General features: G+C 34.6%; 4 protein-coding genes and 1 non-coding gene across 9 annotated transcripts; 4 read left to right on the top strand and 1 right to left on the bottom strand.

Moving 5' to 3' along the window:
• Positions 1-743: 743 nt before the first annotated feature.
• Positions 744-2981, top strand: LOC103853275 (probable DNA replication complex GINS protein PSF1). Of its 3 annotated transcripts, none has more exons than XM_018656220.2 (7): positions 744-1046; positions 1285-1386; positions 1533-1600; positions 1675-1788; positions 1869-2031; positions 2156-2305; positions 2755-2981. In XM_018656220.2, exons 2-7 carry the CDS (start codon positions 1312-1314, stop codon positions 2779-2781), a joined length of 597 nt encoding a protein of 198 aa, XP_018511736.2. In that variant the 5' UTR covers positions 744-1046; positions 1285-1311; the 3' UTR covers positions 2782-2981. The 3 variants fall into 3 exon arrangements, with proteins under 3 accessions (XP_018511736.2, XP_018511737.2, XP_009128444.1); XM_018656221.2 differs by having other exon boundaries at positions 1239-1386; XM_009130196.3 differs by having other exon boundaries at positions 747-1046; positions 1271-1386.
• Positions 2982-3230: 249 nt separating this feature from the next.
• LOC103853274 lies at positions 3231-4557 on the top strand. Its single transcript, XM_009130195.3, has 3 exons — positions 3231-3541; positions 3786-4023; positions 4108-4557. The coding sequence occupies exons 1-3, from the start codon at positions 3450-3452 to the stop codon at positions 4360-4362; spliced, it is 585 nt and encodes a 194-aa protein (XP_009128443.1). The 5' UTR covers positions 3231-3449; the 3' UTR covers positions 4363-4557.
• A 310-nt stretch (positions 4558-4867) lies between these two features.
• LOC103853461 lies at positions 4868-12395 on the top strand. Its single transcript, XM_033284265.1, has one exon. It carries the CDS (start codon positions 10471-10473, stop codon positions 11248-11250), a length of 780 nt encoding a protein of 259 aa, XP_033140156.1. The 5' UTR covers positions 4868-10470; the 3' UTR covers positions 11251-12395.
• An 8091-nt stretch (positions 12396-20486) lies between these two features.
• On the bottom strand, positions 20487-20558 carry TRNAW-CCA. The gene has a single exon. It is a non-coding gene; the product is annotated as a tRNA-Trp (tRNA).
• Positions 20559-20628: 70 nt separating this feature from the next.
• Positions 20629-21952, top strand: LOC103853273. 3 transcript variants are annotated; one of them, XM_009130193.3, is made up of 5 exons: positions 20629-20787; positions 20907-21000; positions 21091-21193; positions 21291-21510; positions 21598-21952. In XM_009130193.3, the coding sequence occupies exons 2-5, from the start codon at positions 20920-20922 to the stop codon at positions 21611-21613; spliced, it is 420 nt and encodes a 139-aa protein (XP_009128441.1). In that variant the 5' UTR covers positions 20629-20787; positions 20907-20919; the 3' UTR covers positions 21614-21952. The 3 variants fall into 3 exon arrangements, with proteins under 3 accessions (XP_009128441.1, XP_009128440.1, XP_009128442.1); XM_009130192.3 differs by having other exon boundaries at positions 20631-20787; positions 20872-21000; XM_009130194.3 differs by having other exon boundaries at positions 20646-20787; positions 20911-21000.
• The last annotated feature ends 36 nt before the right edge of the window (positions 21953-21988 follow it).

Below are 21988 nucleotides of genomic sequence, written 5' to 3'. Positions count from 1 at the left end.
AATTAATTGTTTATTTAATAAGTATAATGGTATATGAAGTGATTTTATATTTAGTCACAACATTTTCAATAGGCCCAAAAAAAACATGCCACAGGAATTTCAAATAGGACTCTATTTTAATAGATTAGATGTAAATTATGTTGCTAAACGTTTGGAATATGTACGTATAAAAAACGAGTTTTTAGATTCATGTGACACCTAGAGAAAATATAATAGGTTAGAACAAATAATTGAGAAAATATAACAGGTTAGATCCGATAAAGAACATTTAAATCTGTTGAGTCATTTGACATAACCGATTATTAAGCTAGAATAAATTAATTGTTTATTTAATAAGTATAATGGTATATGAAGTGATTTTATATTTAGTCACAACATTTTCAATAGGTCCAAAAAAACATGCCATAGGAATTTCAAATAGGACTCTATTTTAATAGATTAGATATTTAAAATGTTATTTTAACTATTTTTTTTTTTGAACGAAAACTATGTTTTATAAAATAAATAAATTTTATTTATTATAAAATAATGTTTTATAATTAAAAAAACTCTTAATTTAGTTATACCATTGGAACACTCAAACTAATATTTTCTTAACAAGAGTTCTTAATTTAAATTTATTAGTTAAATATTTATCAAGAATCTAATTAAGATTTTCTATTGATTGTGTCATTTTCTATTGATTTGGAGAAAAATATTATTATTTGCGTGTGAAATATGTCAGCCTACGAGTATTGTTAGAGAGATCGACTCACAAGTGGTAACCACAGCATCAGTCACGCCTTATCTTCAGAAGAGAAGTTACAAATCGCTTTAAAAATCCAACACACACACACCCATACATACATATACACACGCAAATAGAAAAAAGTGGCGCTAAATCTCAAAACCTTTTGAACCACCCCGCCAAAAATTCCCACAACCCTTTTAAAATAAAAGAAGAGAATTATAGTAATTGATTAGATTATATTTTGTTAATTCTGGAATTGACCGACCGCCGCCGCGAGAGCTGTTCCGTTGCAGATTCACCCGGAATGATATAGTGGGTATGTCTTTGATCCATAATGCTTTTAAATCCTCTTTTTTTTTTTTCGTTTATCCGTTTAAATCGGCGATATGACGGAACCATTTCAACCGGCTAGATTCGATTCGCACATATAAAACATATACATAAATATAAATTATTTTATAGCTCTGGGGTTTTCGTTTTTTTCTTTTTGTTGGGTTTTGTTTGAAAGCACGCCAGATGTTTGATGAATTGCCTGAATAGATGTTTGCCCTCAGAAATTAAAACACAAAGACGAATTCAACATGTACGGGAGAAAAGGGTATCAGCTGGTTAAGGATTTTGCGAGTGGAGAGAAGGGTCAGCTCAAACCTTTCAATGTAAGCCCTCCCCCATTTTCTATGCTCACTCAGCCATTTTCAGTTTGATTTCAAAATATTAGTTTATCTTGTGAAATGTGGAAGCTATAGGATGCAATGAATGGTAAAAGTCACTACTTATTATTATTATTTGGTCATTCTGTCAGAGCAAGCTCTTTGATGAGACAATCGAAGAAAGCAGGCAGAATCAACGTCTCATCCAGTCTCTCATGAGGTATCTCCCTCTCTTTGTACAAAAAATCGATGCCCAACAAAGTCTTGAGGTTGTACATGTTTCCCACTTACCAGGAAAATGGAACAAGAAGGGTTGGATGTTCAGAACAATAGAAACGCTGACTACTATGGAGCACTCGTTCATCACCTTTCTTTGATCCGCAACAAGCGCTGCCTCATGGCCTATGTGTAAGTCATATTTCACTTGACAAGTTCCAGAGACTCTCCTCACAGTTTGTAACGAATGATATTGGTGCCGCTGTGTTCAGGCACAATAGAGCCGACATTGTGCGTGATTTGGGGTGGAGAGTAGGACTTGAACTCCCACCTGAGATCCAAGAGAAGCTCACCACACTCGAGAAGGAGTACTTCAAGAACCATTCCGCTGCTATCAAATCCTACATGGGGAAAGCAGGAATCGATTTGAATGTCGTAAGCAAGCACTCTTTCCACCCTCAAAGAATTTTGAAATTTTTTGTTTACTTGGTGGGCTGTGCTGTACTACTACAACACGAGAGTAATCAATTATTCTGTTGTATTTGCTGTTGGCTTGAAGGATATGGTGCCTCCAAAGGATCCGTACATTAAGGTCAGAGTTGTGGGAGATATCGACGATGGAATTGTGATGAGTGACAAGACAACAAATTTCGCACGTCACTCTATGCATTTCCTCAAACGAACTGATGCAGAACCCTACATTGCTCGGGTCAGTTTCTTTTTGCTTTATTGTTCCCTCTCTTTCCGCCTTGTGTAATGACAAGAAGGTTAAAATACTGTAAGCAATCGAAATTCGCCAAAACGTTGACTATGACTACTGCTACAGATAATTCATAGCTGGCGGAATGGTAACTAAAGGATTTGTTTAAGAAAAAAAACTGGATAGAAATGCAAATAGGGAAGCGTAGGGTTTAGACTGATTTAAATAGATAAATGTGAGTGTAAGTGTACATTTTGTGATTTGGGAAGAAATGACCCTCGTTGCATTTCCCTTGAGTTTAGTAGATATTGGCAAACCATTCTACTGGTTTCTTTGGTCGTTGATTAAATGGAGTTTTGTATGTCAAGTTATAATATAAAGAGTCCTTTTGGAGTTTTGTTAATGTAGAGAAGCTGTTTCTTGGAGAAAACTGAACTGTGAATGGTTTGGGAAAACAGGGGCAAATGGAGGAGCTGACAGGTTGATTGATCTTAATAGAAGCTTGGGTGGTGTCACAGATTAATCACACGGTATTGGTTTGTGAACAAAAAGAGTGTAAGCTTACATAGTCTTTTTCTTATTTGTATAATTGTAAGACAGGAACAATGAAACCTCATACCCAAAAAAACTCAATGTAAAATCTATTTTCTCTTTCAAAGTAACTTGAGTGATGCATTATAAGGAACAAGGCATTTGCTTTGGGTTAGCACAAACAACTTTTTAATCAATGAGCAATCAAAGCCTTGGAGGTTTTTAATAGTCTCTGTCGTTTTCGTTTAACTTGCTTATGAGTAAACCGTGAAACTGAAAAAAATACGACAAAAAATCACCAGTGACTAAACCTCTCTTGGAGGATTAACCATAAGGGTTTTGAAGCAGCAAATGCATTCATTATTTACAAAATGCAAATACAAAAACATTGTACTATTATTTTATAAGAAAAGACGAGAGAAAACTTGCTTTTCTGTTGACCAAGAAAAACGTGGGGGTAACATAAATAAAAACATTTCGCATTTTTGTCCAAAAAAAAAAAAAAAAAAAAACATTTCGCATTTAGTCTCTTAAATCATTTATCTGAGTTTTCCCTCTGCTACAAAGAAAGAATCCTTTAAAATATAATATCAAAATTCTATCGGGTGGGAAAAAACGAAGGATGGCGGTTTCGAAGAAATGGGCATCGACAATCTCCGTCGTCGCTTCATCTCTGTTTGCATTCATCATCGTCTTCCAGATTCCTCTCTTCCGGTAAAACACATTTCCTCACCACCATTCCTCTCTCGTTTTCTCTTTCATTTAACGAGAATATGTTCTTGCTTGGTGAAATCGAGGTAGAAAGAATTAGATTTTTAGATTCGTATATATATATTGGATTGGATTAGATTAGAGCAAGCAAGACCTTGTTATTGTTTCATTTTTCTAATTTTGAATTTGAGCTTTGTGTTTCTGAGCGACCATCTTTTCTCTCTATCTGTGTTGGTCGGATTTGCAGAGTAGCGTGCAGGAACAAGACCTGCGAATCACCACTGGAGGTTATATCCTCTCAGTTGGTTGAAAGCGAACTCGTTCCTTCACCACTTGTCAAGACACTCCTTTATCCTGGTGCCATTGCCAAGTCCCTTCTCCGTGGCTCTCCACTCCCAAGCTACCACAACTTGTTCCACTTTTACCATTTCGACCACCTCAATACACCCTCCTCCTCCGATGATGATGATATCCGCCATCTAGAGGTTTGCTTTAGACCTTTCTGTCTCCATCCAACACAATCTCATTTAGTTCATATACCAACTAATCTGCTTCTTGTTCTTGCGCAGGTGTTTGCTGGGTGCTGTTTATGTCTGCTAGGTGCTTTACTCAGCATCTTCAAACCCAGAAGACTAACCTTCATTGGCACGCTCTTGATCTATTGGGGTCTTCTCAGAGACATTCTCCTTTTCAACTCCTCTGCTCGTGTCTACCCAACGCTCTTTCTCGCTTCACTCTCTTCTTTCCTCTCCATACGAAGCGACGTCAGGAAGATCATCCAGTGTTGTTCTTCCACTTCTAAGCCCCTTTCCAAATCTCTCTGACCCTACATGAGTTAAAATTAGACTAGTCTTCTAACTTAGACATTCCAAAGAGGTAGAAGAAGTCACTATTACTATTTTATTAAACATCAACAGTTAAAAGCTTGTATTTTCTGCAGAAAAACAAAAAACTGCTTAGAATCTTTGTTACAATCATCATCATCATCATCATCATCATCATCATCATTTGCACATTTATATATTTGATAAAAAAATATCACTTTGTGATAAAGTTGATCTTACCGGACAGAACCAACCAACAATGCTACAGATGGGTAAACTAGCAAGAGATGCCTACATTTGAAAGATAACACATGTCCAAATAGCACAAAGAGTAAGAAATACATTTGATAGTATATTGCCATCCCCTTACTCAATCAGCTTGCACATGGAAGCCTGATATGTTGTGAATGAAAGTAAGGGGATGAACCTTCCCATTTCTAGAAAAGAATCAAGAGAGAAGGGAGTGATGAAGTAGGCAAAACATAGAAGCGGGACTTCTTTTTCTAACGTACGTTCCCCCACACCACTGCATGTAAAAAAGGCTTAAAGCTTAAGTCATTGCGTAGTAGATGAACCGGGAGTAATGTTCATTAAGAACCCTGGTTTCCAAATTGGAAGGGAGCATGGCCTCTTGCATGCATTCAGACATGTCCACAACTGAGCTGCTGTAGTTTCCACTTGTTCCATCTCTCCCGATGGTGTTAGCCTCAGCATTGTTAACAAATAAAGCCCCACTCTATTCAGTGAAACATCAATGTGTATTTGCATACACAAGACAATGGTTCAGTTCGAAACCAAATCAGTATTTGACATGTTTCATGTTGAGACCTTTGATGCGGAAGTTGTAGGTAGCTCAGCTGTGTCTGTTGTGTCTTGGTCAGGACTGTCGCCGAGGAACTATATGGAGAGTCTGAAGAGCTTAAGGAGGAGTCTAAAAATCGATGACAGAATCTTTAATTTATTAGCAAGAATCAGGAGGGCTCATTGATGTAAGGAGGAACTGTATTGGGGTTTTCATCAGATCAGAGGGAGGACTGGAAAGCGATATAACTTGGATTCTACCAACAACCTATTCATCAAAAGTATCCAAAGCTGAGAAACACCTAACTAACACAGAGATTGATTCTAGAGACTCTAATTGGAGGATGTTGGTAGAAAGTACACACTTTATGTGTCGGAACTACTTGCAATTTAAGCATTGTCCTCTCTATCTATTAACCTCTTAACTACTCATTAGGCCTCTTTAAGCCCTCATATTATACCATTCTCTTTCTACTTTTAACGACCCCATAATCCTCGAATCTGTCTTCTCCCATCTTTAAGCTACATGGTCAAAGACTCAAAGTTCAGTACTTTGTGGACTTGTTATTATCTCTGCATCCACCCATTTCCTTAGAAAACTCACTTTTAAACGTCATTTCTATCTTTTGATCAAAAAAAAAAAACGTCATTTCTATCTACTTCGGTCAATAACATTTCCTTATTGTGTACTGTATAATTCGAATATTTTTCTTCAAATTATATGAATAAGTACTAATCTTTTGCTTAATAGTTTACTAGTGACATCTCTGGATGATTTGAGAGTAATAAGTTTGTTGTAATGGTTTTGCTTATTGTCAATAAATATATTAAGATCACCTAAAGAGTGAGTGAAAATTAATTTGTTATTTTTGAATTAAATGAATGTGTAATACTTATGTGAGTGATAAAATATTTTTAGTGATTTTATCTAATGTTACCCCCCGTGATAAAAAAAATTAATTTAATTAAAAATGAATGAAATATGAAATTAAGCAAGAATATCTTTTAAAAATTATAAGGTGGTGGCATTGTATAATTTGAAATAAAATTTATACATATTTCACTTAGAAATTGTTGTTTATTGACATTACCTATTATTGATGCATCAATAAACACATTAAGATTAACAAAAAATGAGTGAAATCCGAGAGTAATAATACTCTCTCCGTTTTTAATATAAGTCGTTTTACAGCTATGCACGTAAATTAAGAAAACCATTAATTTTTTATATTTTCTAAACAAAAACATCATTAATTATTTACTTAACCACAATTCAACCAATAGAAATATAGAAGATATGTTATCATTAATCAAATAACATTAGTTATTAATAAATGTTAAATAGAAAACCGAAAACAATATATAATTTAGAACAAAAAAGTTTTTCTAAAATAATTTATATTAAAAAATGGAGAGAGTATTTCTTAATCTGATTACCAGCAACCCGATATATGCATGATGATAGATTGTCATTTAATGATTTTACTTATTGTTAGCGCCGCACTAAATATATTAAAATCTAAATCTCTTTGCAGCATGATTTTAAAAAAATACTGTTTTTATTTTGACTAATGGTGACATACTATATGATCAAAATTAAAATATAAAAATAATATATATATATATATGTGTATATATATTCGAATAATAGATTGTCATTTCATAATTTTAGTTATTGTTAGTGCCGCTATAAAAACATTAAAATTCAACCGTCTCTGCAACATCATTTTTCAAAATAATACTCCATCATTGACTAAAGACGTCACTATATTGTCGAAATTAGAAGAAACTAAATACATGTGTGAGTGATAGTTTATCGCTCAATGATTTTCTATACTGTTAGCGCTCTAATAAACACATTAAAGTCCAACCATCTATGCAACGACACTTTCAGAATACTATATTCTAGTTTTGATTAAAAGCGACACTATATGTTCTAGTTTTTATTTGTAAGTAGTTTTAGCTAGAATTATAAATATTAAGAAAAATTTTACTTTTGAAAAATTAGTATTTAATACATAAATTCAACCAATAATAAAAAAGCATGAATTATTTGATTGGTCACAAAACATGTAATAAATGTAAAACGTGTTTTGGATTATGTAAATATTTTACATTATGAAACAAACAATTTTTACTAAAACTACTTACATATCAAAACAGAGGGAGTAATAAATTATTTTTTAATGATTTTTCTCATTATTCGCTCTGCAATATCCACATTAAAATTCAACCATTGGTTGCACTATTTGATTAGTATTAAGTGAAAATAAAATACATATGTGTGAATAATAGATTGGCTTTTAATTATTACAACTATTAATAGCGTCGCAATAAACACATTAAATCTATTACAAAAATGAGATTTGAATAGTTCTTTTTCTTTTGTCAGTTCACATGAGATATGATTTCTGGAAATACATACTTTTTAAGTTTTTTACAAACAATAGAAAGGTGATTTAATTGACTTTTGTATTCCTCTCATTGAAGGAAAATCTATAAATGTGAAAAGAAAATATATTTCTGTTTTTATTAAAAAGAACACTATATCATCGAAACTTAAAAAGGCAATAGATTAACGTTTTATAATTTTGCTCCCTCTCAATACCCACACTAAAATCCATCCATTGGTTACACTATTTAATCAAAATTAAGGTATCAACTGTGTCTGTAGCTGCCGATAATCTTGCCGCTCACGCATCTGGCTCAGCTGAGAATAGAGCCGTAGAGAAGACAGCTTTTGATGTGAAGCTGGAGAAGTTTGAAGCGGCGTCGAAGATTAAGGTGAATAAGGAGATCAGAGTATTTACGGAGCTGGGACTGAAAGGAGCCGGAGGCGATGAGAATCCAAGAGGCACGACGATCTTGGCAATGTTTGAACAGCAGCCAGCTTTCAAATCCGCTAGGAAAATTCTTGAATCCGCCAGCGGGTTGATGCTTAACAGAGAGTGTTCTTTCAGAGAACAGAGAGGTGTAGTTGCTCATCGCATTCACCGAATACATTTATAGGCGAAGGTGCAATCGGTTACCGTAGATGATGATGAGGCTGATTAATTGCGAGAGAGTGAGAGGAGAGATCAAAATCACTTGAATGATTGTAGTAATGTAGAGGAAAAACTGAAACTGCAAACGTTACAAAGAAGCTGCTGGGATTTGGTGAATCTCGAACGGCACGGGAACTCTGTTAGCCTCCTCCCCCTATTGAAAGAAGCCCAAAATAAATTCTGGAAAAATTAGTGGGGCACTGAATTTGACACTTAAAATCCGAATCCCATTGTAACGCGACAAAACATTTTTTGTAATTGAAGAGAGCGTGCCACGTGGCACAATATTGGAATAGGAGAGGTGACGTGGACGCAGGAGGAGCTTTTCTAAGCAATTTTATTATTATAGATATAGATATGTGCTTCCATCGTATTGGTTCGACTGACATGCACAAAGAACTACATAAGATATATAAGTATTTAACTATACAGAGTAAACAATAAAATAATTGAAGAAGTTAAAAAAATGGAAGAAAGAGTTAGTGGAACTCTTTAAATTTCATAAACACAAAACTTTCCAATTTTTTTTAAAAAATAAAAGTTATAACAATTGTCTGTGCATATAAGTCACTCACAAATGTATTCATTACCAATTTTTATCACAATTCTAAGTTTTTAATCTTCAACAATGTGGGGGAAGTAACACACTAAAAAACATACATGAGATGAATATATTGAGGACATTTAACATGTAAATAAATAATGCATTTTATTTACTTTTTTTATTGAATTTCTTTGAATAAGAGACATAATTTAGTTTTACTTAAAATAATGAGTATTTATATTATCTTTACCTACTAATATTGTAATAAAATATATTATAAATATCAAAAACATATAAGAAAAGTAATAAAAAAATATAAAATAAATAATATATATAACAAATTGAAATATATAATCCGCGCACGGACCGACCCTTTTTATTTTAAGTGAAATAACACGTGTCTACAATTTAACCAATTAAATACTATAACTAGAATTTAATTCATTTTTTTCATTCTGCTCTTCACCTTATATATAATTTCCAATAAAAAAAATTGGATACTAAAATTTTTAAATTGTGTAAGCCAAAAGCAATGAATGATTTAAAATTATATATTTTATATTTGTCTATAGCTATTTATATTCTTATTATAGATTCTAAAATTTATATATTAAATAAACGTACTAAATATATAATCAAAATTAAAATTAAAACAAAAAACCCGGGCGTAGCCCGGGCCGACCCTAGTGTATTAAAGTTACCAAATGTTAGGAGAAATTAAAAGTGAGGATATTACGTCAGTTTTGTTGCCAAACAATTTTTATTAGTTATAATTATTTTAGGAAATGATGTAAATTGGAAAAAACAAATATTAATTAAAGTTAAGATTATTTATTACTTTATTGGCATTGCTTTTGTAAATAAATTATAAGTTTTAGGGGTATTTTTTATTTGTACTTCTATTTTAATAAGATAGACGCGTGAGTAATAGATTCTCGTTGAATAACTAAGTCTATTAATAACACTGCAATAATCACATTAAATCTATTACAAAAACAAGATTTGAATAGTTCTTTTTTTTTGTCAATTTGCATGAGATATGATTTATGGAAATACGTACCTTTAAATTTCTTTACAAACAGTAAAAAATGATTTATTTGACTTTTGTTTTCATCTCATTGAAGGGAAAATTTATAAATGTAAAAATGAATGACATTTCCATATCATTCTACAAAGAGATGGGACGCAAGAGTAGCATATAAAAGACCACAAGACATGACACAAACATGCATATCTTCATCTCTTTAGACGACTAAACCGAAAAACGAGAAGGTAATCTACTTTTCTCACTCGTCGTGTCTATTTTTATTTTTTTTTCATTAGTTTATAATTCATATTCTCCAGAACTCTGATTCCAATCATAATGCGAGATTCCAGTAACCTCTTTAATGAGAGATGATCATTGGTCAATGGTCATCCAAATATCTACAACTGGTTTGTTTTTGATAAGTAGTGTATACTTCAATTTTTTTTGACCAACCATTTTGGCTTTCTGATCATTTGTTGTATTTGATTCATGCAATTCATTTTATTGCTTATGATATATGTTTTATGGATCTCTATGCACTTTTGCTTTCTTTTGTACAAGTAGTGTCAATGTTGTGTGGAAGACTGATATGAACCTTGAGATTAATTAGTCTTTAAGAAAAAGGTTTTGAATTTGTTTTTCATGGCTAAGTGTTGTTTCTGGTAAATGTTGACATCATTTTAGCAGGAAAAATGCCAAAGGAGAGACCAGTTCCAAGCAACCGGACCAGAGTGTCACCATACCCACTTCGCTCTACAAGGACTCAGAAAGAACCTATCGAGGCACCAGGGCCAAGCCAATGGGAGGATGTCATGTGTGTGATCTGCCAGGAAGTGCCACACAATGCCGTCCTCCTGCGCTGCTCTTCATCCTCTAATGGATGCCGTGCTTACATGTGCGACACGAATTTTCGTCACTCCAACTGTTTCAAGCAGTACCGCAAAAAAAACATGAGCCGCGTAACCAAGGTCTTGAACTGTCCGTACTGCAGAGGAGAGGTTCATGAGGCGATGAAGGTGCAGTCGGGAGGAAGGAGAGCTATGAATGCTAAACCGAGGTCTTGCGCTTTCGAGAACTGCAACTTCTCAGGGACATATTCTCAGCTTAAGAATCACTTGAAAGCTGATCACCCTGGTTCCACCCGACCCTTGGTCGACCAGGAGAGAGTGCGGGCATGGGAACAGATGCAGAGAGCTACTGAGCACAATGATATCATGACTGCAGCTGGTCTCTCGCATGCCTTGGAGGTTTCCTATGAACAGCTTCCCAATGTTCCTCCTCGTCTAGTGATTTTGCATTGGGTCAATGGCGTGGTGCTGAGCATTTTGCATTATGAGCTTCCCAATAGTCTTCCGCAAAGTTTCGTGGTCCGGGCTGGGGTCAATGGGGTGGTGCGGGACTATCTTTTGCGCTTCAACGGGCTTGACACTACTTTGCCTCTCGTGAACATAATTCGTAGATGGACTCTCTGAAGATTCTTAGCCATTGTTCAAAATTTGGATATATAATTAACCCTTTTTGATGTTTCAAAAATATACATAAGGTTCAATACTATATCATTCATTCTATAATTCATACTAGGTGATTCTCATGTGCTTATTTATAAAGTAAATATATTATAATAACTAACTAAAATTTTACTTTCAATTTTTTTTAATATTTTACATATAACTTTTTTAAATAATATAATATTATTTTAATTACATACGTAATTTTAGATATATAATGTCATGTCAATTTAGTTATTATTTGGATGTATTAAATTATTTATATCTCTCCAAATTCAAAAATAACTTTTTCTAAACAGATACAATTTCGATTAATTTTTTATTTGCATTTGGGTTAGCTGTTATGTTTGATAGCAAAATAATGTATAACAATATATATATGTCTAAAAATTGAATAGAAAATAACTAAAGTTGACTGAGTCAAAATTAAATAAATGAAAATAAGATAATATGTTGAAATTTATTCTAAATAATATTAAACATAAGAATTAGATTTTCTTGTATATTTTTATTATACATATATTGGATTATATGAATATAAAGAAAAAATAAATTAAAACAAAAGTAAATATTAAGCAAAACAAAGTTCTTTTTCAATACGGTAAAGTATAATACTTTTAGTTTATTAAAATAATTTAGAGTTATGCTAGTTAAAACAATTTTTTAATTATTTGATCAAAATATGTTCATAGTAAAGAAGTGTTATTAGTTTCCTTTTGTAATATTTTTTATCTTGCTTAAAATATTTGTTTTTAAAAATACACACTGATTTTTGGGATTTGTATATAAAATCATTTTATATTAGTTAAATATTTTGAAACGTTTTATAGATAATGTTTTTCATTTTGTAGTCTGATAAAAATGTAAAATTTTCTATAAAATACTAGTATGCAATAATGAATAAATTATCTCAATAATAGTAGGGCAAATCTCCAAAATAGCACATTTCTAAGTTTATATCACAAAAATAGCACTCAAAAACTAAAATGACCAAAATAACATTTTATCTTTTGAAAAATTTAAAATTTTTTATTTTTCAAAATTTGAAATCTTATCCCCAAAACCTCACTTCTCAACTCTAAACCCTAAAACCTAAACTCTAAACCCTAAACCCTAAATTCTAAACCTTAAACCCCATCCCTTGAGTGCTATTTTTGTGACTTTTGGCCTTGAGTGCTAGTTTGGGAACAAAAACTTGATTTAGTGCTATTTTGGTCTTTTTCTCATAATGGTAACTATAAAATATTTTTAAGCGATGAAAGATAATTTTTAATGTTATTTTTAAATTATTAATCTAACAAAATGGATAGATATAAAATACATTAATTATTTTGAAAATATATAACATTATGTTTTTAAGATAATGTTTTAAAAGGAAAATGATTTCTTTTCTAATATCAAAATTATTTTTGTGAATTTTTCTTCTTTATGAAATCACACTATATATTAAAACATATTCATACTAAATTCGTTTGAAATTTTTAAAAATATTTATTTTATTATAAATGTTATTTGAAAACAATTAAAAATAAAAATAAAATTAAATTTGGTTAACAGAAATTAGTAAATAAAATGTTTATTTAATTCATTCAGAGTAATAAATTAACAATTGACTATCAAAAGAATTAATATGAGTGCGGGAAGTAAAAAGCGAATTTAACTTTTAATCCAAAAAAAAGTTGTGCACACAGAAATATTTTATAGCTGATATATCTCCTATATATTAAAAGAGAAGCATTAAAACATTTGAGGTAGCCACATGTCATCACCACAATGATTCTTAAAATCCTTAGAGATATAAGTTGATTCATATAAATATATAATGTGATTTTTATTAAACTAATCATAAATTAATTATTAATGTCTCAATTATTTCCTTAAAAAAAATTACGAAATTACCTAATGTGGCTAATTTATATATGACAATTAATGATTTTGAATAATAAAGATTTGATACAAATTAGTGTATATCTATCATTTTTGTTTAACTTTAAGTTATTAAAATAAATTAAACAAGCACATTAATCATATAATAAAAATTTAGATTTTTTCGTATATGTTATATTTTGAACTTTTTTTAAAGTCTCCCATTGAAATTTCTATGATCCATGATTTAATTTTTTTTTATGACAAGATACAAATTATTACAAAATCATGTAAGTAGAAAGTCTCATATTTATTAATATCTTTTAATTAAACTATATACCATAGAAAATACATAAAGATTTTAATTTTGAAATTTGGTTTGAACAAAAATTTTTTGATAAAATCTTTGACAAAATTCTGACAATTTAAAATTTAAAATTTGAATTGAATATTTATAAAAATTATAAATTACTAAAACTTTTAAAAACATTGCAGAATGAAAAGTTGTTATCAACAATTAAATTTTTTGTTATAAAAAGTACAAATAAGTAGAATGCATCATTTAAAAATATATCAATATTAAAAATATACTATTTATCTATGTATATATTATGTAAATTTAATTATATAAATAGAAAATAGAAAAATGTTCGTTTGGATTAATAAATTATTTACGCATTCACATCAATTTAATTATATACGCAATAGTTACTGACTCTTTTATTATCCAATATATATATATATATATATATATATATATTTATATATATATATATATTAATTTTAATATATAAAATAACATATAATATGTAAATAATTTATATATACGATGTTCATTCCGGATCTTAATCTAGTATATAGATATTTATATAAAAAAATCAAATGCATAGAGAAATGGTTAAAGAGCAAAAAGGGAAAGAATAAGAGTATGGCCTCTCTCAATTATTTGGCAAAAGAAGGTTGAAGGCCGAGAAACGCTTGTCCACGTAGATGGACATATATATCTATTGTGGTGGAAAGGTTTTGAAAACCGGAGCGGATAACGAACCGGTGAAATATTTGAATCACGGTTTAACCCGGTTCAACCGGTTTAACCGGGTTTTAATAATAGTATTTTGTATATGTATATAATAACATCACTAAATAATATATACACAGATATAGTTCCTATTTTTACCGTTAATTGTATTAAACTAAACATTAATGATATTTTGACTTTATTCCCCTACCATAAACCCATTCACCTTTTTAACTTTTCAAATATTTTATTTTCCATTTCAGCACATCCGCGTTTCTGTTAGAGTAAGCATGAAGTTAACAAGACAAGGAGAATGACGTGTGAAGCAAGCTAAACATAGTCCTAATCTATTTGAGTTTGAGATATGGATAAAGATGTTTTAGGAGTTATCTATAAGCATGATAATAGGATCTATGTTTAGTTATATAAATACATCCATCGAGTTATGATGAGATTGTATGAGTTTGAGGGATTAAAGGTTTTGAGTAAGTTTTACCTTTGAGGTTAATATAAGAGAGTTATTCTTATTCTTATTCTTCATTCACATACACAATCCATAAGCAATCTAACGTAGAGTTTCAACACGTGGTATCAGAGCTTCAAAGTTGAAACTATGGGAGATCTTACGGTGGTTACGGCGAAGCAACAAGACATTGGATCATCTACGATCAAGTGTCCTATATTGAGTAATACAAACTATACGGTTCGGGCAATCAAGATGAAGATCTTATTGAAAGTACATGATGTGTGGGAGCTTATTGAAACAGAAGAAGGAGACGTGAAGAAGAACAACATGGCCATGGCACTCCTAATCCAATCCATTCCCGAAAGCCTAGTTCTACAAATCGGAGGACTAGATACAGCTAAGAAAGTCTGGGAAGCCATTAAAACGAGACACATGGGAGCTGATAGAGTTAAGGAGGCGCGTCTGCAAACACTTATGTCGGACTTCGACCGACTTAAGATGAAAGATTCTGAAACTATTGATGAGTTTTCAAGCAGAATCTCAGAGATCTCTTCGAAATCCTCTGCTCTTGGAGAAGAAATAGAAGAGTCAAAGCTCGTCAAGAAGTTTCTGAAGAGTCTTCCCCGGAGAAAATACATAACTATTGTTGCTGCATTGGAACAGGTATTGGATCTTAAGACTACTAGCTTTGAGGACATCATCGGACGCCTAAAAGCTTATGAAGAACGTGTCAATGAGGAAGAAGAGACGTCCGAGGATACAAACAAGTTGATGTATACAGAGCAGCAATACACTCAAGGTTACAATGGTGAACACAGAGGCCGTGGTCGTGGAGGAAGATTCTTCAACCGAGGAAGAGGTCGTGGTCGTTACAATGCTGGAAGAGAAGCAAGAGATGCAACGAGGATCACCTGCTATCGATGTGATAAATTAGGACATTACGCCTCTGACTGTCCTGATCGATTGTTAAAGCTTCAGGAGGCTCAAGAAACCAAAGAGGGAGAAGAAACACACTTGGCTGATGAGCTGATGTTGAATGAGATAGTATTTCTCAACGAGGAAAAGGTGAAACCCAACACATTTGAGACTAGTCTTGACAAAAGCAACGTGTGGTATCTAGACAATGGTGCTAGTAATCACATGACTGGGGAACGTTCTTACTTCACTACACTCGATGACAGCATCACAGGAAAGGTTAAGTTTGGAGATGATTCACGTATCGACATTAAAGGCAATGGGTCTGTTGTTTTCCGATTCAAGGATGGAGTGAAGAAGATGATGTCAAACGTATACTTTATCCCGGCTCTTAGGAGCAGTATCATAAGCTTAGGCCAAGCTACAGAATCAGGTTGCGAGGTGAGAATGAAGGAGGATCTTCTAAATATATATGATCAAGACGGGAGGCTTTTGATCAGAACCAGCAGAGGGAGAAATCGATTGTATAAGGTAGCGTTGGAAGCAGAGAACGCAAGGTGTTTGCAGGTGATAACGTCCAGTGATTCAAGCAAGTGGCATGTGAGATTGGGGCATATTAACTTCGATAACATAAAGCTTATGGTCGATAACGAGCTAGTCACAGGAGTACCAAAGATATCTATCACCAAGAACACATGTATCTCCTGCTTACTTGGTAAGCAAGCAAGACGACCTTTTCCACAAGCAACAAACTTTCGAGCATCTCAGCGACTGGAACTACTACATGGAGACCTCTGCGGTCCAATTAACCCTTCAACGATCGGCCAAAACAGATATGTATTCGTGATCATTGATGACCACACTCGCTATATGTGGACAATGCTATTAAAGGAGAAAAGTGAAGCCTTCGGGAGATTTAAGAAGTTTAAGGCACTGATAGAGCGAGAAGCAGGAACCACCATCAAGACTTTGAGAACTGACAGAGGTGGAGAGTTTACATCTCATGACTTCAACAGCTTCTGCGAAGAAAATGGGATACAAAGACACCTAACTGCACCGTACTCTCCTCAGCAGAACGGTGTGGTCGAAAGGCGCAACAGGACGGTACTGGAGATGACAAGAAGGATCTTGAAGCATATGAGCGTCCCTAACTATATGTGGGGAGAAGCCGTAAGACATGTGACATATCTTGTCAACCGCTCAGCAACTAGAACTCTTGCTTACAAGACCCCTTACGAGATGTTCAAAGGGAGCAGACCAAACGTGTCGCATCTAAGAGTATTTGGTTGTATTTGGTACGCAAGAACAGAAGCTCCTCACAGGAAGAAGCTTGATGATAGATCACGTGCTCTAGTACACCTTGGAACTGAACCAGGTACCAAAGCTTATCGTCTGTATGATCCCACAAGCAAGAGAATTCACGTGAGTCGAGACGTAGTGTTTATGGAGGAAGAAGGCTGGAACTGGAAAGACTGCGTTGAGAAGGACAGTACGGGCTCATTCAGCATCAAGATTGGAGAATTTGGAAACAGAGGACTTCGGGAAGTCGAGCTTGATGAAGGCTCTATGGAAGACAACAATACGTCACTGGTTAGAATGGAACAAGGAAGCAAAGAAACAAGTGGTAATGATGATAAAGCAGTTGACAATGAGATAGTAGAGATATCTGATGGAGAAGAAGAGGCACATGAGGAATCTGATCTAAGACGTTCAACAAGAGTAAAGAAAACTCCAGAGTACTTGTCAGATTATATCTTGATGGCTGAGACAGAATGTGAATGGCTGTTGATGGCAATAAATGAGGAGCCGTGGAATTACTCAGAGGCTAAAGGTATGAAGGTATGGGTAGATGCTTGTGAAGAAGAGATAGCATCCATTGAAAGGAATCACACCTGGCTTCTAGTTGATCTACCTGCAGGGGCAAAAGCCATTGGATTAAAATGGGTATTTAAGCTAAAGCGTAATCCGGATGGGAGTGTGAACAAGTACAAGGCAAGGCTGATGGCAAAGGGATATGTACATAGACATGGCGTTGATTACGACGAGGTGTTCGCACCAGTTGCAAGAATCGAAACCATTCGTCTCATCATTGCATTGGCAGCATCACATGGCTGGGAAGTACATCATCTCGATGTAAAGACCGCCTTTCTCCACGGAGATCTTAAAGAGGAGGTTTATGTAAAGCAGCCTGAGGGTTTTGAGGTCAAAGGGAGTGAAGAAAAGGTGTACAAGCTCTCTAAAGCCCTCTATGGACTTAAGCAGGCTCCAAGAGCCTGGAACTACAAGCTAAACAAGATACTCCGAGATCTGAACTTCACACGGTGCTCTAAAGAAGCTTCGTTGTATCAACGAAAGAAGAACGAGGAGATTCTTATTGTAGCAGTATACGTGGATGATTTACTTGTTACAGGATCTGATGTTGCAATGATAAGCGAGTTTAAGCAAGAGATGGCCTCTAAATTCGAGATGAGTGACTTGGGTAGGCTCACCTACAACTTGGGGATCGAAGTGGTACAGCACGAGGGAGGCATCACGTTGAGACAGGAGAGATATGCTTCACGTATTCTTGCTGAGACAGGTATGAACGACTGCAATCCCACACATGTACCGATGGATATGAATCTGAAGTTATCCAAAGCTACCGATGAGAAGGGTGTTGATGAGAAGAAATACAGAAGAAGCATTGGATTCTTACGATATCTTATCCACACACGCCCTGACCTGTCATACAGCATTGGAGTTCTTAGCAGGTATATGCTTGATCCTAAAGTCTCTCACGATGGAGCTTTGAAGCAGGTTCTGAGGTATTTGCGTGGAACCAGCACTTATGGACTCACTTACACGCGCGCTGATACTGTAAGGTTGCTAGGATACAGTGACAGTTCTCTCACCGTCGATGATGATGATGGTAGAAGCGTAACAGGACACATATTCTACCTCAACGACAGTCCTATCACCTGGTGTTCTCAGAAGCAAGAAAGCGTGGCACTATCATCTTGCGAGGCTGAGTTCATGGCAGCCACTGAAGCTGCGAAACAGGCCATATGGCTTCAAGAACTTCTAAGCGAGATCACTGGAGGAGAATGTGAGGCAGTAACCATCCGAGTTGATAATAAGTCCGCTATCTCTCTTACGAAAAACCCTGTTTTCCATGGCCGCTCTAAACATATTCACCGAAGATATCATTTCATAAGGGAGTGTGTCGAGAATGGTCAAGTGGAGGTGGAGCACGTTTCAGGAAGCTTGCAGAAAGCGGATATCTTGACTAAAGGACTCGGGAAGATCAGATTCACAGAGATGAGAGAACTTATTGGAGTTGTAGATGCAGCACAGGTTCACTTCAAGCTTAAGGGGGAGTATGTTGGAGTAAGCATGAAGTTAACAAGACAAGGAGAATGACGTGTGAAGCAAGCTAAACATAGTCCTAATCTATTTGAGTTTGAGATATGGATAAAGATGTTTTAGGAGTTATCTATAAGCATGATAATAGGATCTATGTTTAGTTATATAAATACATCCATCGAGTTATGATGAGATTGTATGAGTTTGAGGAATTAAAGGTTTTGAGTAAGTTTTACCTTTGAGGTTAATATAAGAGAGTTATTCTTATTCTTCATTCACATACACAATCCATAAGCAATCTAACGTAGAGTTTCAACAGTTTCTTCTTCTTTCTCCTCCATTGTTACGTGAGCTCAAGTTCCTGTAATGTTTTCATTTACATTTTTTTTTCGTGCACATAAAAGGTTTCTTTTTCGTTTGCTATATCAAATCTAGCTAAATCAAAGCAAATTGAAAGAAAATTCTTTATAAATCAATGAAGAACAAATGGTTAATTAGATTTGAATTATAAACCGGAGTTTTCAATAAAACCAGGTCACCGGTTCTTACGGTTTTTGGCCGATTTTACCGGTTCAACTCACATCCGGTTTTAGAACTGACCCGGACTCGGCTAGGTGTGGGAGTCACGGTTGAACCGGTCCAACCGGCCGGTCCAGTCCGGGTTTCAAAACCTTGGGTGGAAGAGAAGTAAACAGCATAAAGAAAACCAAAAGGGGGTTCGCGTTTCAGAAGCGAAGCCACCACCACACCCTTTCTTTCTTATTCTTGGGAGTTCAGTGGTGGTGATCGCCATGTCCGTCAGGAGGTCCCCCAGGACCAACCACTTGAAGCTATCAATCATTAAACCCATTTTGCAGTGATAAGTTTATGAAACTTAATTTGCTTTGTAGATTTAAAGAGAAGCTAGGATACATACATACCTTAAAGTACTGGGAACACACAGGGCACTCAAAAGACTTGCCTTTCTCCAGCCAAAACCAGACAACGTCATGCTCATCCTCTGCCGTTCAAAAGATATATCTCTCTTTGCTCCACATTAAAGTGGGTAAGATATGATATCTGATACGTAGAGAGAAAGAGAAAAAGAAGAACACCTGCTTCACCTCCTGGGCAACCAACTATTCTCATGTGGTAGTAGGATTTGACTATAGCAGGAGCTTACTGTAGCAGAGATAAAGTAAAAGTGAAAACAAGAATCTCAGTCTATCCCATGTTGATTTCATCCAAGACAGTAGTAACCTTTGTTCCAAAAGGACCCTCGGGAAAGTCTATATCGAGCAGCTTCCTTCCCTGGTGAATGGTGAAGTAATAGCAATCAGAATCTGATGAAAGTGTAATGAGAATACATCACAGAGCCTTTGCAGATTATGAAAATTTAAAGTAACATACCATTAATGTGGTGTAGCTATAAGCTTAAGCTATCTCAAATTATGAATCAGTCTCACAGAGTAACATTTCAGCATCATCAAACAAGAAAGAGGAATGCTTTTGACCATCGACTTCCCCCCTGGCTACGTTGTTTCGACATTAATTTTAAATAAACAGACGTAACTATGAAACAACAAAAATAAAGGATCAAATTTTCGGGATTTTTGAACCCGACGTGAATCGAACACGCAACCTTCTGATCTGGAGTCAGACGCGCTACCATTGCGCCACGGATCCTTGGTGCTTAATTACGTATCTTAATTATAAATCACATCAAATTTAAATTGATTTACCGACGAGAGGTTGATAGATGAATTAGGGTTTATTGTTTGCGTCTCCTTCCTTCCCCCTTGCTGACTATTACTCTGACTTGGAGTCTCCATTATTTTAAAACCCAGGTGGTGAGGAGGACAAGCACTAAATCGCCAGCTGCTTTCTTATTTGAAGCCTGTTTAATTCCATTTAGGTGAGCCGACTAGTCCATGTTAGCTAACGGTTTTGGTTTTTATTGGTTCAGCCATTGATTTAGTATTTGGATTGTTGCTGTTAGAAACAAAGTGTTCTTTATGCCCTTCCTTCTCTTAGGAAGACTTAAAAGATGGAGGAACTCAGCGAAGTCTTGAAGAACAATAGGACGCAAGATATCTCTTGGCTTTGCTCTCTTTCAGAACCTGAACTGGTAGTTATATTTATTTATTTACTTGGAGACGAGGAAACCCATTCAACGATTGTTATTACCAATCCTCCTCACCAAAATTCGTTTTTGCAGGATTTGCTCATCAGCTTAAAGAAGCTAGCCATTCATCGAGCTGAAATAACTGATCACTACGAACTTGCTGATTATTTTGATCTCAAGTTGCTCCGCGCTCTCGGTATGTCTTGTGTTTTTGCTTCTATGTTGCACAATCATGATTCTTATTGTGAAGCTTTCCATCTTTTACAAGTATGTTACTTGGGGGTATATGACAGGGCTTGTGCTAATGGAATATGTAAGAAAAAAGGATACCTCCCTTGTCCCAAGCGCTGTTCATCAACTGATGGGTTTGGATAAATGCAATCTGTTGAAAACTCATGTCGATGATACAACAATAGACATTGAGGAGATAGTGACCGGAATCTGCAAAATGAAAAAGAAAAAGAAGAAGAAGAAGAGAAAACCCATCAGATTAAGAAGTAAATCTCTCAAAAGGTTGGTTGGTTGGTTATTCTAATCACTACTTGGATCTACTTTTTTCCTTACTAGCTAAATTTTTATGCCTTGGTTTCGTGTTTGAAGGAGGCGTTATAAGTAGCTGTGGTTGCGGTGGGGGAGAAAAGACTCTTCAACCAATAATCAGGATATTTAACAGCCAGAAGGAGCACAAAAGATGGATTTTGATGAAAAATGCATAAGCATGGTCATGGACATGGTGGACGCAACGATGCAGGGGTGGCTTCCTTGAATATTTAGTTAGCTTCTTTTGCCAAGCAAGTAGCTTACTTTGTGCTGTCTTGTGGCAGATTTAGAAAAGCTGCATCTTTCATAGTAAAGGCATTATGATGATTTTATATCAAAGATGCTTTAGTTTGAGGACCCAAGTGTATCTTTATCATCGCTTTGTATTCAAATGTTAAAGAAGTTCAGAGGCGCAGGGTTTTTCTTAAATTTTTTAAAATGGGTGGGGCTA

The sequence above is a fragment of the Brassica rapa genome, chromosome A02 (genome assembly GCF_000309985.2).
Source record: "Brassica rapa cultivar Chiifu-401-42 chromosome A02, CAAS_Brap_v3.01, whole genome shotgun sequence".
NCBI classification, from domain to species: domain Eukaryota; kingdom Viridiplantae; phylum Streptophyta; class Magnoliopsida; order Brassicales; family Brassicaceae; genus Brassica; species Brassica rapa.
This window is presented reverse-complemented; position numbering and strand designations above follow the sequence as displayed.

Coding starts and splice junctions, on each gene's coding strand:
- LOC103853275 (XM_018656220.2), top strand. CDS start 1,312: ATGTACGGGAGAAAAGGGTATCAGCTGGTTAAGGATTTTGCGAGTGGA. Junction 1,601..1,674: donor CTCATCCAGTCTCTCATGAG/GTATCTCCCTCT, acceptor CCCACTTACCAG/GAAAATGGAACAAGAAGGGT. Junction 2,306..2,754: donor CAGAACCCTACATTGCTCGG/GTCAGTTTCTTT, acceptor TTGGGAAAACAG/GGGCAAATGGAGGAGCTGAC.
- LOC103853461 (XM_033284265.1), top strand. CDS start 10,471: ATGCCAAAGGAGAGACCAGTTCCAAGCAACCGGACCAGAGTGTCACCA.
- LOC103853273 (XM_009130193.3), top strand. CDS start 20,920: ATGGAGGAACTCAGCGAAGTCTTGAAGAACAATAGGACGCAAGATATC. Junction 21,001..21,090: donor CTCTTTCAGAACCTGAACTG/GTAGTTATATTT, acceptor TCGTTTTTGCAG/GATTTGCTCATCAGCTTAAA. Junction 21,194..21,290: donor CAAGTTGCTCCGCGCTCTCG/GTATGTCTTGTG, acceptor GGTATATGACAG/GGCTTGTGCTAATGGAATAT.
- LOC103853274 (XM_009130195.3), top strand. CDS start 3,450: ATGGCGGTTTCGAAGAAATGGGCATCGACAATCTCCGTCGTCGCTTCA. Junction 3,542..3,785: donor TTCCAGATTCCTCTCTTCCG/GTAAAACACATT, acceptor TCGGATTTGCAG/AGTAGCGTGCAGGAACAAGA. Junction 4,024..4,107: donor ATGATATCCGCCATCTAGAG/GTTTGCTTTAGA, acceptor GTTCTTGCGCAG/GTGTTTGCTGGGTGCTGTTT.